At 52.4% G+C, this 17,506-nt stretch overlaps 2 protein-coding genes across 5 annotated transcripts; one reads left to right on the top strand and one right to left on the bottom strand.

The window, feature by feature from the left end:
* Positions 1-3,215: 3,215 nt before the first annotated feature.
* On the bottom strand, positions 3,216-6,259 carry LOC128077096 (putative methyltransferase DDB_G0268948). Of its 4 annotated transcripts, none has more exons than XM_052675779.1 (7): positions 6,162-6,259; positions 5,140-5,271; positions 4,822-4,982; positions 4,502-4,715; positions 4,178-4,278; positions 3,835-3,972; positions 3,216-3,584 (listed from the first exon to the last, which is right to left on the bottom strand). In XM_052675779.1, the coding sequence occupies exons 2-7, from the start codon at positions 5,248-5,250 to the stop codon at positions 3,494-3,496; spliced, it is 816 nt and encodes a 271-aa protein (XP_052531739.1). In that variant the 5' UTR covers positions 5,251-5,271; positions 6,162-6,259; the 3' UTR covers positions 3,216-3,493. The 4 variants fall into 4 exon arrangements, with proteins under 4 accessions (XP_052531739.1, XP_052531737.1, XP_052531740.1 ...); XM_052675777.1 differs by lacking the exon at positions 6,162-6,259 and adding an exon at positions 5,690-5,882; XM_052675780.1 differs by lacking the exon at positions 6,162-6,259 and adding an exon at positions 5,695-5,882.
* Positions 6,260-7,292: 1,033 nt separating this feature from the next.
* Positions 7,293-15,612, top strand: MREG (melanoregulin). Its single transcript, XM_052675781.1, has 5 exons — positions 7,293-7,597; positions 10,613-10,772; positions 13,335-13,425; positions 14,176-14,339; positions 14,484-15,612. The coding sequence occupies exons 1-5, from the start codon at positions 7,506-7,508 to the stop codon at positions 14,601-14,603; spliced, it is 627 nt and encodes a 208-aa protein (XP_052531741.1). The 5' UTR covers positions 7,293-7,505; the 3' UTR covers positions 14,604-15,612.
* Positions 15,613-17,506: the final 1,894 nt, after the last annotated feature.

Below are 17,506 nucleotides of genomic sequence, written 5' to 3'. Positions count from 1 at the left end.
CAAGGCAAGGCAGCTCTGCTACAGGAAAGCGAAAGCAGTGGAGAGGAAACCCCGAGGCCACAGGTGTGGCCACAGGTGAGGGCGCTGTGGGGATATGGCGACCGGAATGGGGCTTGGGACATGGTGGGACCCCACAGCACTGTGCATGGCTTTTCCTCCCTGTTCAGCATTCGTGGAAAATGCAAATACAGCATCTTCACAGCGCTGCCCTGGCAGCTGTAAAAACACACCCGCGCTGCAAGAAACCTGCCCTTTCCCTAAGGAAACCTGAGCTGTGCATCTATAACTGCGCTTGGAATGTCGTGCACTGATCATGAAGTATAGCCAAATACACCCATGTGTGTAAAGAGCGACCGTGCAGTAGTGCAGCACTGAGTAAGGGCACCACAGCACTGCGCGTCCAACATCTGTCGTTTCCTCGAGGTAACCTGAGCTGTGAAACTACATCTGCATTTAGTTCTGTGCATTAATCAATCATCAAATACAGGAAAATATAATCCTGCATGTGTAAAAAGCAGGGGCAGCTGAAGCAGATTATCATAGAAACGTCTGAGTTGGAAGGAACCTTTAAAGACAATCAGGTCCAGCTCCCCTGCGATGAACAGGGACATAAGCAGCTGACCCGGTGCTCAGTGCATTGACCTTGAACGTCTCCAGGAATGGGCATCCACCACCTCTCTGGGCACTCTGTCCCAGTGCTCCATTGCCCTGAGCAGGCACTCCAGGACCGTGTCTTGTTTTGCCTATCACCAAGGGTGGAGACCCCACAAATCGAGCAGCCTGTGCCAGCACATGATTGTCTCCTCAGTAAGACTTCGCTGTGCTCAGATGTGCTTTGACTTGGGTTCATTGCCTCCCGTCCCATCACCAGGCACCACAGTCAGGACGAGGAGTGGTGCAGTAGGCCAGCAGCAGTGCTCACTTCGCTCAGACCAGAGTCAGAGCTTGGAGCAGAGCCAGGACAGCCAGATGCAGATGTAAAGCCTGAAAGCACTGGAGACACAGACTTCCTGCTCATGGCAAGTCGCGGACAGCACTGCAGGACCAGGATCCACCAGGATCCCACCAGCATTGGGCTATATGACTCATTAATACAGCTAAGGTCAATAATTAAAAGCCTGAGCCTCAGCCAAGGCTTGGTTCTTCATTACCTTGTGTGCCCCAAGATTGGAAAGCTCCTCTTTCCTTTCTGTCCGCATAAAGAAGCAAACACATAGAGAAAAATGCAGTTTATTCAATGCATTTGTTCATACTTGGTACAACGATGAAATAGAAGCCAAAAGCAATGAAAGTAACTTCATAGAAGCTACCCAAGCAAAGCATAGAACATCCATAAAAGAAAAATCCCATGAGGTGTTAAAGCTGGGCACAACGTCCTCAATGCAGCTGGAGCAGCATGCTCTCCTGGGGAGAAAGGGCAACATGCTCATGGACAGTGCCAGCTCTTGCAATCTCACCTCCGCCATAATCCAGGGGATTCACCCCAAAACCTGCACCCATCGCTGCTGGCTGCACTCAGAACAGCCATAGAGATGCTCTGTGGTGTCCCATTGGCTGCCACAGCAGCATGACGTTGCTGTGGGACTTGGCTCCTTTGGTTCATCTCCTCTGTCACTGCAGCGTTTATTTCCCCAGGCATCATTTCTGGTTGGCAAAGCGTAATGAGACGTCATTTCTTTACACAGGCAAGCAGGAAATCCCAAGGTGCCAAAGGAAAAGTGAAAGCAGAGCAGGAAAACCACAGCTGTAAGCACAGCACTGGAGCACGACACAATGCATGGCTCCATCATGGGCACCGAGCTCTGAGCAGATGGCAGGAAAACCCAGAGTCCTGCACAGGGAGCTGCAAGAGATGCTTTCACACCAATAGGTTGTGCCTCAACCCAGGCTGGCTGCATTTGGCACAGCTCCTCTGAACCACGTTTCTGCTGGCTCTGCCACTGCAGCAGCTGTCACCCACATAGCAGGTCCCCCAAAGCCACCACCTTGGCACACCATGGCCAGCCCAGCAGGGAGGCATAGGCAGCGATGCAGCCCTTCTTCTGTTTCTGCCCACAAGAAAATGAGCAGCTATCTGGTCTCACTACATTAAGAAACTGTTAATTGCATTCCACATCTATTGACTGTGCTGTTAATACATTGGGTGACACAAATAATTACAGGTCCCCCGATGCTACAGAGTGGGAGAAAAGCACCGAGGAGCTTCGTTCTGCTTTTCCAGAGGAAGAAATCCCCGACTGCAGGAGATCCCCAGGTGTGGAAAGGAAAGCAAAACAGGCACAGCTATGCCAAGCATTCACCAATGCCAGGTGAGGTCATCGCCCTGTGACTCACCAGGAGGCTGACAAAAGCAGCATTGGCCACCAGCTGTGCTGTGCAGTAAAGAGCTATGGAGGGGCCAGGAGTTTCTCCCCACCTTATTGGAGCTGGTTGTACAAAGACTTGGGGGAAAAAGGTGAAGCAAGACAAAATAATGCCCCAAATCCAACAGGTGGCCACTGCTCAGCAGCTGTCACCATCCCACCTGCTGGTGCCACTACCAGCACTCAGCTGCAGTGATGTAACTCATGCTGACACATCACCCCTGCATCATCCCTCAGAGGCTGACATGAGGAGAGCTGTTCTAGTTAGCTGCTGTGAATATAGACCCTTTTTTTGGAAAGCTCTTGTGCCAGTGCTGTAGGGACACAGCATCTCCAACCCTCTTAGGTTTAACACGGAGGACAGCCTGGGGATGTTGCCTCACCTGCAGCACCCCACAGGGATGGGCTGGTCAGATCCTCCCCACAGTGCTTCCATGGGAGAAAAACCCCATGGGACTGATAGCACAAAATCCCTTTTTGTGGGAAAGGGGACCCTGATCCCCTCACAGAGCACAGCTCTAGGGCACCATTCCTGCCCGGTGCAGGGATTACGGGAACTGGACACATCCCCATGGAACCTCAGTGCCTCCAAAAAGCAAACAGGAGGTGACCAGCACCTGTTGAGACCCAGCTTTGAATCATTTCGCCTTTGCATTTCAGGGAGTGGCACACAGTTACCTTTGGTGCACAAAGCAGATAAAAAAACTGAGGCTGGATCCAAGGGCTACGCAAACAATTCTCTGCAGGAGCAAGCCCAGGGAGGCTCAAGCTACAAGAGCTCCCTGCCAAGAAATTCCACAGGGACCAGAGCAGCCAGGCCCACCAAGCCTCTATTAGAGAAGCCAAACACAATTCCACTTTGCAACTTATTTTTTTTTAATTGTTCAAGAAATTCAGCTGTTATAGGATTGGATGTGGGATAATAATCACAACCACCCTGGTGGGTTCCTCCAACAGGAGGGTGCTGGGCAGACTGGGAGCATGGCACAGACCCTGTGGCCCTGCGTTATTCCACGTCTGCTTACAAAGATTAAGGCTTCGATCACTGAAATCACCACTGATCTCTCCAAGGAAGAGCAGGGTGTTTGGAATCCTGTTTCTTTCAGCACGAGGTCAGGAGGAGGTTTGCCTCACGCTTCCTTGTGCCCCAGGATGCAGACATGCCTCACCCAGAACTCCAGCGGGGTGTCACGTGAGGCAGCTCCCATCGTCTCCAGCAGCCTGCAAGAAGCAGAGTAAAGGTCTTCCATCTCCATCCAGCCATGCAGCACCAGGTGTGGGGAAATGACCACAAGCAGGGATGAGATTCTTTCTCTAAAACACTCCAAAGCTTGGAATACCAATTGGCAGAAACCCTTTCACAAAGCGGTGCACCCCTCCTTCCCCTCAACCCCACTCTTGATTCACCCTGTAAGAGGACATCTTCCATGCCCTACTCATTTCCCTAGAAGCCTTTTTTTCCTTTTATTACCTCTTTTCCATCCTTGGGAGGAGGGTTTTTGCAGCCTCAGGATCACTCTTCATGAATACTTGGTATGGAGAGGCAGACTCTAAGTAACCGACCACCCCAGCAACCGTCATGGGAATTTTATCATAGATATTGGTGATTCTAGAAAGGCAATGGGGAAAAAGGAGCACTGGCATGTTAAAAACAGGCAGTGGAACAAGGGCGACCGCAGAGCGACGTAGTGATGAATAAAACTCATGACTTTATCCAAGGACCAGGAGAGGAAAGCATCTCGTTATGGCAGCTGATGGGTCAGGAGCAGCATTCTGACCCACTCACGGTCATGCACCAAGGAGCTCCTGCTCACCTCTTCTTGTCTGGAAACGGCAAAGCCTCAAAGATCTCCTTGTAGTCTTCCAGGACGTGTTTTACTCTACCATGCGAGTATTTCAAGAGCTGGTCCCAAGCCTGTAATGACAGCAGATAAACACAACCACATTGAGCTCATTTCCACAGAGCTCGGTCCTAGGCCTGCAGCATATGCACTTCTATGACACCCCTGCTCCCCTCTCCCCACACCAGCCCACCCTGCAGCCCTTCAGCTCCTCACCCCACCTCTTCTCCCCTCAGCATGCACCCACCACCATATGTTTCCCTCTGCCCCAGGGGGAGGCTCGGTGCCCTCCCTCACCTCCCGGAAGATTTGGGTCAGCTTTTCAGAGCAGTCGCCGTAGTGCAGGCTCATATCAGTGGTGTAGGTGCTGATGGCAACGCAGCCGCCCGGCCGCAGCACGCGTTTCGCCTCGTTCATGAACTTCCCAATATCAAACCAGTGCGCGGCCGTGAACGAGGCCAGGAGGTCAACAGAGGCATCCTCGAAGGGCAGCTCTTCTGCCGGGCACACCCTGGGGATGGGGGGAGAAAAATAACAGCGTGCAATGCTGGGAATTGCGGAGCGAGACACGAAGCTAAAGGGCAAGCAGGGAGCTGGGTTTTGCCTGCAGCACTCACAGATAGGAGATGTTGGGAGGAGAGGGGGCAGCCCTGGCCTCTTGGATCTGTGCCTGGCTGATGTCGGTGCCCACCACCTTTGCGAAGCGCTCTGCCAGGAAGGCCGTGCCTTGTCCCGACCCGCAGCCCACGTCCACAGCCAGCTGGGTGCAGCTGGGAGCCTGCAGGGACAGGGGGCGCATCTCAGCAGCGGCATCCCAACTCCTAGCCCTGCTCACGGCTGGGTGCAGCTCCGGGGCCCCTGCTGAGCCCCAGCGGTTATCCTTCTCCAAGTGAAGGGGTAAGGAGATAAATTGAGCACAGCTGTGCCCCACTCACCTTCTCCTGCAGGTAGGTGAGGATGGTGTCCTTCAGCTCCTTGCCAGGGGCAAAGCGGTACTTCAGGTAGACGGCTGCGTGCTGCGTGCCCTCAAACATCTGTGCAGCCATGCTGGGAGCTCAGGGCCTGTCCTGGTGGGACAGCGGTGCTCAGCCTGCACCCAGCACCAGGACTTTGCCCAGGGCCCTCCCTCAGCGTCCCCCACCATGGGGCCGTGCTCAGAAGCCGGAAGCCTCTGCAGCCATGTGCCGTTTGTGGCAGGCACTGCGCCAGGAGAGGGGCCCAGGAAGCGTGACAGGGACGTGCAGCTCCCACAGGGGCAGCAGTCACGCGAGCTCACGTGAGCAGTGCAAAGAGCTCATAGAACAGCACAGCCCGTGCCGTTTGGGCACGCCGGGCAGGGAAGGACAGCTTGCAATGCAGGAAGAGCCTCCGCTCTCCGTTCTCTCCGTTCCGGCTGCTTTCAGCAAGGAGCATCAAACCTGGCTGCTCTCACTGGAATGCTTCCATCTGCTCCCTGCCGCTGCCCCGGCACCCGCAGCTACTCACAATACCAGCAACTCACCGCTCCCAGGCCTTCCTGCAGCGTCAGGATGAAGCCGCTCACCGTACAGGCAGCAGGGACAGGCTAGCTTTGGGGCAGAACGGGGCCCTGCAAGGCTCTTTGCATGCAAACGCCACGGGTGGGGTCACGCTTTCCAGGAAAACATTCCCAGCCCTCCTTACGTAGCTGGGGTGAAAGAGCAGCAGCGGCCCGGCAGCACTACAGGGCCGACTGCTCCCTCTAGAGCTGCAGCACCGCATCCTGAGATCTCAGCTGTGAGGTCCCTACAGCCTTAATGCAGCATGCTGGAGCCTGAGAGCTGGGCTTCCCCTTGGTACGGGGACTGCGGTAATTAAGCACAGAGTAACTTCAGAACGCACGCAGATGAGGGGATGATCGGCAGTCCCAACAGCTCAAGCAGCAGATACCAAACAAGAGCGAGAACAAAACTCTGTAGGAACCCCAACTCGTACTTACAGCCTGGTTGTGCTGAAGCCCTCTCCTCTGTAAAAGGAGAAAGGCACTCAGGGTGCTTTTATAACCCTGCTCCCAGCGTTAGGAGCAAAGCCCCACACCTGGGCCAGGGCAGCCTGTTGCCATTTTGCGTGCATTCAGGGCAGTAATGCTTATTGCACACAGCTGAGCCCCTGTTTCTATCTCTGTTAGAGATGGGGCCACAGGGAATGGGCAAAACAGGGCCTGGAGCCCCATCTCTGCTAGGGGTATTTGCAGCACTGTGCAGAAGCTGGTAATACTGCACTTAATTTTTAGAGGCAGTGATTTGCTTTTAGGACCCCAGAGAGGCTTTGGCTTTTGGGAGACTTTCCTTTGTTTATGTCACAGAATCATTCAGGTTAAAAAAGACAGCTAAGATCCCCAGTCCAACCTCAGCTCACCCCACTATGCCCACAGCCTTCAGTGCCACATCCTCACAGTTAGGAAACACCTGCAGGGATGGTGACCCCAGCACTCCCTGGGCAGCTGCGCCCCTGCTCCAATGGAAAGGGAACAATGTTTATCAGGAATAAAGGGATGTGAAAATGCTCGGGGTTTCTGCAAGGCTCCTTCTGAACTCACAGGGCTCAGGGGCTGAATGGCTATTTGCTGCAGCTGTGTGTGGAATGAAAGCTCCAGGCAGGGAAGGGAGAAGGCTACAGGTGAGCTGGTGGGAGCTGCTGGCATCCTGGGCTGCGTGCTGCTCGTGATCCGCCAGAATGCTGCCAATGTGTAAACAAGGCAGCAGCCCAGCAGGTCCAAGGGGAGGGCCGTTGCCTGCTGCTGATTTCCGAGTGCTCACAATTGTACAGGATGGGGGAAATCAGCTCAGGAGAGCTGAGGCTGGGTGGGATGGAGGAGATGTGTGCAGTGAGCAGCTCAAAGCCATCGGTCCCTGAGCGCGATGAGCTCCCAGCGCTGGAAACCAGACCCTGGGTAATCCCCTCTGGCCCCGATCCCTGTGGGAAATAACCATGGGGCCCCCCAGGGCTGGACACGGGCCCCCAACCCCAGCATGTCCCCACAGGGGTATGGCACCGCTGCTGTGCCTTGCAGACGCACAGCTTCGCTCCCCAGCGCTCTCGAGCATCCGAGTGGCCATAATTCCCCGGAAGGGGATGGTAATGAATCAGCGTCGCCCCGGAACGAAGAAGAGGGGGAGAAATATGAGCGTGCCCTGCCTTCCTCTGCCCGTGCCCTGCGTGCTCGCGCTGTGCGGGGCCCCGGAGGGCGAGCGCGATGCCCTGCGGCGGCTGAAGGCGCTGGGGATCCGGGGGGAGCCAGGGAGGGGCACGGGGACGGGCAGAGCCCAGCGCTGCTGCGCCCATGGGGCTGGGGGCCTGGCTGCGCTCGCTTGGCGGCTGCTGCGGCTGCTGCGGCGGGGAGGCAGCAGCCCCTGAGAAGGAGCCGCTGCTCAGGTGAGTGCCTCCATCCCGTCCCGGCTCCGGGTGATCCCATCCCCTCCCCGATCTGCTCGCACTGCAGCGATCCTCCAAGCGTGGCCCCGCTTTGCCCGCATCCCTCTCCCACCTTACGCTTTGCCCTTTTTCCCAGCTGTCATTCCGCAGCCGCTGCTCGGAGATTCCGAGGTCCCAGAGGGATTTTCTTCCAGCTCGCTTTCTGCCTCGTTTGGGTCTCACTCCCCGTGGCACAACGCATGCCGCTGCACTGCTCTCAATTTTCTGACAACCAAATGAAATTTGGGAGAGCAAAACGTGTCTTTCACCATAGAAACCACCCGGCTTTTGTCTTTCCATTGCAAGGGTTCGGGGCTTTCATCGGGGAGGCTGGAGCAAGGAGCAGTGGATGGGGTCCCACTGGGGGCTGCTGGTGATGCCCAGGGAGGGGAGCTGGAGGTCTGGAGGCACCGCATTGAGCCTTTATCCGAACGCAGCATGAAGTTGAAAGATGACAGATCTCTAAGGCAGCCTGCATGGGAGGGGGTCTGCAGCAGCACCCAAACCCTCCCACAGCACTGTAACATTTCTGAGACATGTGGTGACCTATTTAGTTAGTGGGGACCGGCGGCAGGGATTGAAGCATCCTGATTTGGTGCTGTTAAAAGCAGCTCCCTAAATAATAACCAGATAATCCCGAGCATGGGGCTGGCGGGCCAGGAAGTTCGCATTAACCTCCTGAGAGCCCAGCACACGGGCAGAGAGGTGCAGGTGCTGCCTTGCACCTTTCTGTAGCAACGTGCCTCTGTGCACCGATCCAATTAATGCCATAAGCAGGAAAGCAGAGGCACCTGCTGTTGCGCAAGTGTGGCAGCATAGTTAATCTGATGACCTAATTGCTGGCTTGTCCCCGGATGGGAGGCTTTTGTGGTTTTATATTGCAAAGTGGGGGTCTTGCAGCAGCCTTGTTTAAAAGGAACGATGCAAATAAACTGAGAATTTGGGCTCCGAGTCTTGGGATGTATTAAACTGGGCTAAAAGCAGCCCAGAGCAGAAGTCTGTTGATGAAGTGTTGATGCTTCTGGATGAAGAGCAAATTGAATCTGGTCCAAGATCCCTCTGGTCTCATGGAAACTGCTGCAAGTGACACGAGATGGGAAGGTGGCCTTTCCTGTGCTGCTTTTTCCCCATATTCCTTCATTTTAGTAATGCTCAGCCTGCTGTCAGCTCTGGGCTGACACACCTCCTGCGGTCGCACCCCATGTTTGCTGAGGTTTGCTGGCTCCCAAGCACAGCTGGGGCCTCTTCCATGGGAATCACCTTGCAAGACACAAGGGAGTGGCTCGCAAAGCCAAGGGTTGCTGCCAAAAGATCTGACAGTGAGCAGGGTGGGTCAGTAGTGGGAGGAAGCAGGAGGATGGTGATGAGCTCAAGTGGAACAGCGCCCCGTAGGCTGTGCAGGGCGAGAACCCCACAGAAAACCTATTAGTATGGGGGTCTCTGGTGCCCCAGGAGTTCCCTGCTTGCTCAGGACACCTGGAGATGTGTTGGGAGGGCTGAGCAGTGCCATCTGCACCCTGCAACCTGCCTGTTCCCTCAGCTTTAATGAGAGATTGGCAGATTATCTTCCCCTTGTTACCTGTTACTCAGGTTTTTGGTTTGCTGGAAATCTAATTAGGGAGCCGCTTTTAGGGGTTTATCCACATGCTGGAGCACCCCTTAGCACTCTTTGTAATGCCATGACACTGGGGATAAAGAACTGCAGCGTGACCAAGGTTGGATGGGTGCATTCCTAGAGGAAGGAATGGGATTTGGATAGCAAATGGAATCAGCAGGGGTTGTTCTAGTGCAAAGTGAGCAGGAAGGGGGGTCAGACTCGATCTCTAGGGTTCCCTTCCAGCCCCTACAAATCTGTGGTTCTGTGAAATGCCACAGGACAGCTGCCAGTACAGCTGTGTGAGGTGTAAAATTTTTCCCCGCTTGTGGTGTTCTTCTTCACTGTCTTGGTTAGAAACATGGGGGCCTGATGGAAGTACTCTGCCAGAAGTTCTCCCTGCAGGAGGAAACAACCCCATAAAAGCCTTGCATTTCCCACTCACAGCACCCAGCCATAAGCGCAGGGCACAGAAGAGCTCCTCACCACCACGGGAGGGGATGATGCTCAGGAGGCGATGCTTTGCCTGATCACCATCCATAGAATCATAGAATCATATGAGTTGGAAGGGACCCTTAGAGACCATGTAGTCCAACTCTCCTGCACTGAGCAGGGACACCAACAGCTCCATCAAGTGCCCAGAGCCCTGTTCAGCCTGACCTTGGGCGTCTCCAGGCTTGGGCATCCATCACCTCTCTGGGCAACCTGTGCCATTGCCTCACCGCCCGTATTGTAAAAAACTTCTTTCTTATACCCAGCCTAAAACTCCTCTCCTTTACTTTGAAGCCATTTCCCCTTGTTCTATCACAGCAGCCGCTGCTAAAGAGTCTGTGCCCTTCTTTCCTATAGCCCCCCTTTAGATGCTGAAGCTCCTCTTTAGATACTGAGTGGACAAACCCAGGCTTTCCTTAAGGCCTCCAAATGTTCCCATCCAGGTGTTCCCATCTGATGCAGCCCCTGCCCAGGTCAGAGCAGGAGCAGGGTACCCAGGATAGGTCCCATTGGATTTTGAGCATCTCCATGGCTGGAAACCCCACAACCTCTCCAAGCAACCCACGACAACATTCAACCACCCTTTCTGTAGCACACTTCTTTCTTAGATTCAGTTTCCTGCATTTCAGTTTCCATCCCATCCTGGGGCAGCACTGCAGAGGGGCCGGCTCCATCTGCTCCCTCCCACGCCAGATGGATGGGGCCAGCTTTTTGGGTCCATCACATGACTAAGATTGTCCTGAGCCACCCCATTTCCAGGTTTACCCATCCCCAGCAGCACCGTGTGCTTTGTCCCATGGCCATGCTAGATTTCAGCTGGCAGAAAGGGACTTTTGGGAAAGCTAAGGTGACACTGGGTGTTAACACAGCCTCGTGTCCCCTCTCTGCAGCAACAACAACCCGTATGCTTCCTTTGGAGCCACGCTGGCACGGGATGAGGAGCAGAACCTGTGGAGCACCCCACACGACGTGACCCACACAGAGGCAGATGATGACCGGGTGCTGTACAACATGATTGTGGGCCGGAGCCAGTTGGACAAGGATTCCGAGGTGAGAAGATCAGGATGTGCTCTGAGATCACCAGTTCCATTTACTTCTCAGTTTGGGATGGTATTTTCCTATTTGGGGGGTTTTGTGATGGGGTTCCCGCTGCATCCTGAGTACTGCAGCTCCAGCGCAGCATTAAGTGCTCCCCTACTGGGTCGTATGGTGATTATTGAGGAACTGGCACAGAAGAGAAAAAAAAAATCATCCCTGTTACATAAGCACTGTTTTGCAGCCCTGATTTCTTTCTCCAAACTGCTCTGTGCACAGAAGATTTCAGCAGCCTGATCAGGACCGCTTCATTCATGCTCAGCCCCACTGCTGTTACCGCTGGGGATCTGGAGGCACTCATGCTGCTCTGGGGTGCTCCCAGCTCTCCTGTGTCCCACCAGGCCCCATTATTTGTGCAAAGAGAATTGCTGAGGGCACACAAGCAGCTGCAGCCTCCAGCTGCACCCTTTCTGGGTGGCAGTAGGAGGAATTTGGCCTGGAGAGCCAACATTCCTGCCCTCGGCCCCAAATCTCTCTGTCCTCCAGTGAGCATTGGAAAACTAGGCCAGCTTGCATTGCCCGCTGCCTCTAATGAGGGAGGGAGAAAAGTCTAATTGCAGAACAGTGCCAAGGGAATAATCTGCTTTGGGAGCTGCTGCTGGCCCTGGGAGCGGGCCGGTGCCACAGGGCAGGGAATGGTCAACAGCAAACACGACACAAACGTAGCACCTTTTTTTGTAAATCTCAGTTAAAACAGGAGCAAAAGGAGAGCTGCACCCCATGTGTCTGTGTGCTCACTGCATCCTTCCCCACCTTCACCATGGGGATTTAGGATGCTGGAAGGACACAAAGAGCTCTCACCCCACGTCTCCACGTGGCACCACCATGGCCATCAAACCAGCATCTCATTTTTCCTAACCCAACCCATTTCTGTTTCTATTTTCTGAATCATGAACCTTTCTGACAGCGGTGCCAATAGCGTAAACTTAGGGGCACCAAGGAATCAGTGAAAAGAAGATGCTTCCCTCCTTTATGCTGATAAGGGGCTGGCAACACTAACATTACCCTTGAGATCAAAGCTGCCATCCAAGCTCATCAACACTCGGGTCAACATTGCAAAGATGGAGCAAGTTTCTTTTCCTACAGGATGGCTCCTGCCCTGCAGCAACATCAAACCTCTTGTGGTGTAAAATAAACCCCTGCAGCACTGTGAGGTGACAAATAACAGGAGATGGCAACGTGCTGCTCCCACACTGCTTATCCACCCCTGTAAAGCATCATTTTCTGCACTGAGGCTGCTCCTTCACACCCTCCCCAAATTCTTCTTGGACAGCACAATGTTAGAGGTCCTCTGGGGCTGGATTCACCTCCGTGCAGCAACAACTCAGTAAGCAGGATGGATGAGAAAGCCGTAACCCAGATTCCCTCAAAACAAAAATAGATGGGAAATCACACTGCTCTTAATCCAGAGAGCAGCAGGAGCAGCTTCCCTGCGTGCTGGCCACTCGGATTAGTGACTTTCAGGGAGGGCAGGACCAGGCCTCTTCCACCCAGCACATGCTTTCCTGCTCCTGCCTCCTCCATTTCCTTAGCCAAGGGCTGAAATCGTGTTCAGCCTCTTTTTGCTGGCAGTCTTATGGGTATTCATCAGCATCAGGAACCCAGGGAGCAGGATCCCAGGGGGGAGGCACAGATGAGCACCCTTTCATTCTGCAGGAGTACATCTGCGTCGCCTGCTGCTCAGCAATGGGATTAATTGAGGCTGTTAGTGAGAGGAAATGATCTGAGTGATGCTACAACCTGCTGTGCGGACGCTTCTGTCGATGCATCCTCTTTGGCGTGAATGTGTTAAATTGATGTAGTAGAAATACTCCTGGTTGTGTTCCAGTGCAGAAATGTCTTTTTCTACAAGCAGGCATCTCTAATGGCACTGGTTACAACTGTAATAATAACCTCAAGCCCTTCCCCTTCATGCAGCATCCCATTATGCAGATACAGAGATTGAGGTCAAATCTGTGGATTTGAGCTATATTACGTGAAAGCATTAATTTCATGACCTGGCAGTCACTAAGGATAGTGATTATTTCAAATGGTTCCAGTTTGGCCACCTAGCATCCACGTGCACCCCTCTTCCTTGCTATGTACTGAAGGAAGTGGTCTAGTGGGGGAATACTGGTGGTAAGTGGACGGTTGGGCTGGATGATCTGGGAGGTCTTTTCCAACCTTGGTGAGTCCATGATTTTGAAAATGCTACCCCAACCTCTAAAATGCTCTAGTTTTACTGTTCCCAAGTGCTTTTGAAGACTTACGTGCTCCAGTTAGATGCCAGATCAGTTTGGAAAGATACTGTGTGTGTGACCTTTGTACAGCAGCAACTCTTATCTTTCTATAGGCTATGATCACCTATTAGAAAAGGTGCAATGCCAGTCTGACCGCAAGGCTGTGCAAATAAGGCATTGCCATAGTCCACGGAATGTAATGATGAGCTCTGGCTCCATTTCTAGATGTTGAAATTCCCAGAAAAGCAGTATAGGCCTCCTCATATGCAAATAACTATGACATGCCTCTGCTTTGCAGGAATGGCAAAAGCTCAACTACGATATTTATACCTTACGGCAAACACGGAAAGAAGTGAGAAGCAGGTGGAAGCACATCTTGGAGGATTTAGGTAAGGAGAAATATAAAACGATGTCTTGTCTACGGTGCTGAATGAGAAGAAGCCCAGGAGCCAGCAGCAGCAGGAGGGCAGGTGGTGAGGGTCCACGAGAGCCCTTCCAACCCACAGCGACTTGGGCACAGTCTTCCATCTGGGGTTTCCTTCTGCAAGAATACCTCACCCTGTGTTTTTATAAACAAGATAAGCATGGAGAAATGAATGTTCTCCCAGATGTGAAGGCAGACACACCTAGTTTTCCTCTCCTGCTCCTACCGTCTGATTGGAGCCAAATCACCCACTCTATTTGCTCCAAAGCGAATTTGAAATGTTCTTTCAGCAAATGAAATTGCTCAACAGCAGCACTCCTGCTCCAGGTGGCTGGTGGCTAATGAGAGGAGGGCTTGGAGCTGCTCCAGGGTATTGTCACTGGGAGCAGAAGAGGTGGGGAACTCAGCCACTCCTGCCCTACCTGCTGTTCTGGCACCTGGATGGGAGGAACGCTGGGAATTCATTCACTCATTCAGCTTGTGCATCACTGCCAGCTCCCTGGTGATACGTGCAGAGTCAGTGGTGGCAATTACATTTAAAGATCTCATGATCACCACACTAATTCATTTTCCTCCCCCTTTCTTTCCCTTGGCACCCTTGCTATAAGAGATGGTGATGGCTATATCAGCACTCGCACACGCATTTATTGCTGCAAAGGGACTCCCACTGCTCTCTGCACATTTGGCTCCTCTCTCTAACACATCTTCTCCCCAGGTTTCCAGAAGGAAGCAGACTCCCTCTTGTCAGTGACCAAACTCAGCATTGTCAGCGACTCTCAGAACATGAGCAAAGCCCGGGACATCCTGCTAAAGCTCTCTGAAGAGACAAACATCTTTCCAACCAGCTGGGAGCTGTCTGAGCGTTACCTCTTTGTGGTGGTGAGTACAGCTCCTAGTGTGCATCCCTCCTTCTTGCTCTGGCTCTGCAAGTGAGCTCAAACTCAGGGAGCAGGAAGGTGACCTGCACCAGAGGATGCTCAAAGATGTGCTGGCAGTGGTTGTACAATCCCATTGCTTTGGCAGGACCGGCTGATCGCCCTGGATGCTGCGGATGAGTTCTTCAAGCTGGCCAGCGTGGTCTACCCAAAAAGAGCCAGTATGGAAAGAGTGGATGAGAAGCACGCCCCTGCCATGACGCCCTGAGGAGCATGGGGACTGTGGGTTTGCCTTCCCTTGGGACCAGGCTCCTGTGCCAAGGGGCTGCAGCATGAGTAGTGCTGTTCCCTGTTTCCCTGCCCAGTAGTGGGCTGGCGATGCCCCACAGGGATGGCACGGGAATTCAGTCCATCACAGTGTAGGGTATGCTGTGTAGGGTATGCAAATAGGCACAGGGGAACCCTGCACCAGTAGCTGCAAACCATGTCCCCAATGACAGCACTGCAAGGACGTCTACCTTGTCACCTCCCATGGGACCTTCGCCTCCCTCAGCCCTCGAAGCCAGGAAGGAAAAACACCTCGCTCACCTGCAGCCTCATGACATTTCTCTGTGCAACAGACTTGTTCTTTGTCCCCAGGGGCTTGGCCCAGCAGCTCAGAACAGAACTGACATCAGCATCCTGGCTCTGTTGATGCTGGGTCCCCAGCGATGGGCATCTCGAGGAACTCATGCCAAGGGATGCTCAGCCCAGCACTGTGAACAAAGGTGCATTTTAGCAAGGCTCCGTGGTTGGAGCTGCTGAGAAATATTCCTCCTGTAATGTCCTTGGATTGATCACCAACGTCTTCCTCCATTTCCAAACGTCCAAGTCTTAATTGCAGTAATAAAAAGCACCACAAAGTTGGTGGTCCGTGTGTATGGTCAGCGCTGTTAATGAAGATTTTTAATGGACACCCTTTGTATCTTTCTTCTGTGTGTGTGTTATGTGTCTGATAGCAAGCAATAATTTTAAAACACTGGGTTTGCTCATTTGACAACAAGTGGAAGTTCTGGTTAACATTTGCTGCTAATGGATCAGTTGAAAATGCTGGTTACAAAGGACCTCCCAAAAGAACAAAATAGAGCTTTTATTTGTTTATATCTACAGAGTTTGAGATATATATATATATATATATTTATGAAATGTTTCTGTTTGTCTGTCTTCCTGGGAAATATTTTTTGTCAGCTCTGGACATCATTGAAACCTGAATTTAATAAACAAAACCTAGCACAAAACCAAGGCTTCTTACTCTCTGTGACCCCATTTATCTCAGCTGCTGATAGCAGAAGGGCTGAGCTATTTCCAGATCATGGACTTCTGCAACCTGTTCTCCATACCCTTACACAGCTTGCTGTTGACTTGCAAAAGGTAAAGGTCATTTCCAGCCTAAGACCAAAGCCTTCATACAAGGTGATGGGGACTGAACTGAATTTCAACGGAATTTGGAGTTTGGTACCCATTTCCCATTGACTTTTTTTTCTTTTTAGCTGCACTTTGGAAAGGCTGCCATGCTTTTAGAGAAAATAAATAAACCTTAGTGTGAGGCAACTCATGTGCTCGAGGGTTTGGTTTGAACAAGCTGTTGCAGAACAGGGAGATCCGGCAGCCCCAGGCACACAATGCCAAAGCACACATGGCCCCACAAAAGCCAGCCCTTGGGATATCATCACCTTACACTTCACGTTATGCAAAGCTGCCTGATGGGTTCCTAAACTGATGGGTTCCTAAATCACTTCTGTGGGGCAGGAAGGAGTAACCAGGCCGAGGGCTCCTGCTTCTAACAATATATTGATTGCAACACAGGCCTGCCTGAAGTGTTCAAGGGCATATTTAGGCTTTAATTTAGGTTTTAACAGGGGCTTTAGGGTGGACAGGCTGCTTCACAAAGTGGTCCAGGACACTTTGTTAAGCAGCAAATCCCTCTCCATCGAGAAAGATGGAGCAAAGCCACCAGATCCTGCTGCCCACATCCACTGACACCAGTGAGCACCCAGATGGGAGTGCAGCTGTAAGGCAGCTCGGTGAGCACCAGAGGCCACTCTTCCCTTAGCCATGCTGTGAGGAATCATCTTCAGAAGGCAGTGAAACATTGCCAGCCTTTCCATGCGTGCACATGGTCTCCAGTCTCCCATCTCTCTGAGAACCAACCAGTTCATATGATAACAAGAAACAAACAGCCAACGGGGACAAATCAGGGCTGCTTCTTGGAAGTGACAACAAATAATCAAGCATAAGCTCTGAGTCCTTCCCCTGGCTCATTTCAGACACTGCCTGCATCTATCAGGCCATTAAGCAAACCCGGGCAAATGCTCGTGGCTAATTGTTGGCCAGTGTTGGCTTCCCAGTGGCTGAGCAAAGCATTTTAGTATTTAGGAGCTGCGCAGTAGGGCTCCCATCCTCTACACCAAAGCTAGGAATTACATACAGCACAGTCACCAGCCCTACGAGAGAGCAGCTGTAATCAAACTCAAGGGATGGACCGTTGTGACTGTGCACAATGTTTCTTCTTTGCACTCTGAACTTTCCTGGGACACGCATCGCGAGTTCGGCAGGCTAAGAAGAAAGCTGGGAATTGGGCTGCGAGCTGCAATCCGGGCAGAAGGTGGCAGTGCAGGTGTTTGGTAAAGGCTGAGCAGCAGCGGGCAAAGGAGATGGAAGGGAGCGGTGTAAATCACGCCGTGAGCTCTGATAAGTAATGGGAATGGACATGGGAGAGAAAACTGTCATCTACTAAATTCCAGCTGTAGGAAAAATCACCATTTCAAACCACTCCATTTCAATCGTTTCTAACGTTAGAAATACCAGCACTTACAAACCTTTCCTGGAGGGAAAACCTGTATTTTTCTAATCTAATGAGGATCAGTAACGTTGATTGACCTGCCACAGAACAGCTCCCCAATAGTTTTCCTTTGAAGACAAGCAACCACTTTTGCATGGGGAGTCCTTGTTATGCAAGTTAATGCTTACTGAAAGCATTTCCTTGTCCTACAGACTGCAAATGTCATGGATATATTGGTAGTGCCTTTGCACAGGGAATCCATGGAAAAATCCAACCCCCGGGCTCTGCTTAATGCCCCAGGCAAAGCCTCGCATGGCCAAAAGCTTACTGGTTTTACTATCAGTTGACTC

This window comes from Tympanuchus pallidicinctus, unplaced genomic scaffold (assembly GCF_026119805.1).
Source record: "Tympanuchus pallidicinctus isolate F22 unplaced genomic scaffold, pur_lepc_1.0 scaffold15, whole genome shotgun sequence".
NCBI classification, from domain to species: Eukaryota; Metazoa; Chordata; class Aves; order Galliformes; family Phasianidae; genus Tympanuchus; species Tympanuchus pallidicinctus.
This window is presented reverse-complemented; position numbering and strand designations above follow the sequence as displayed.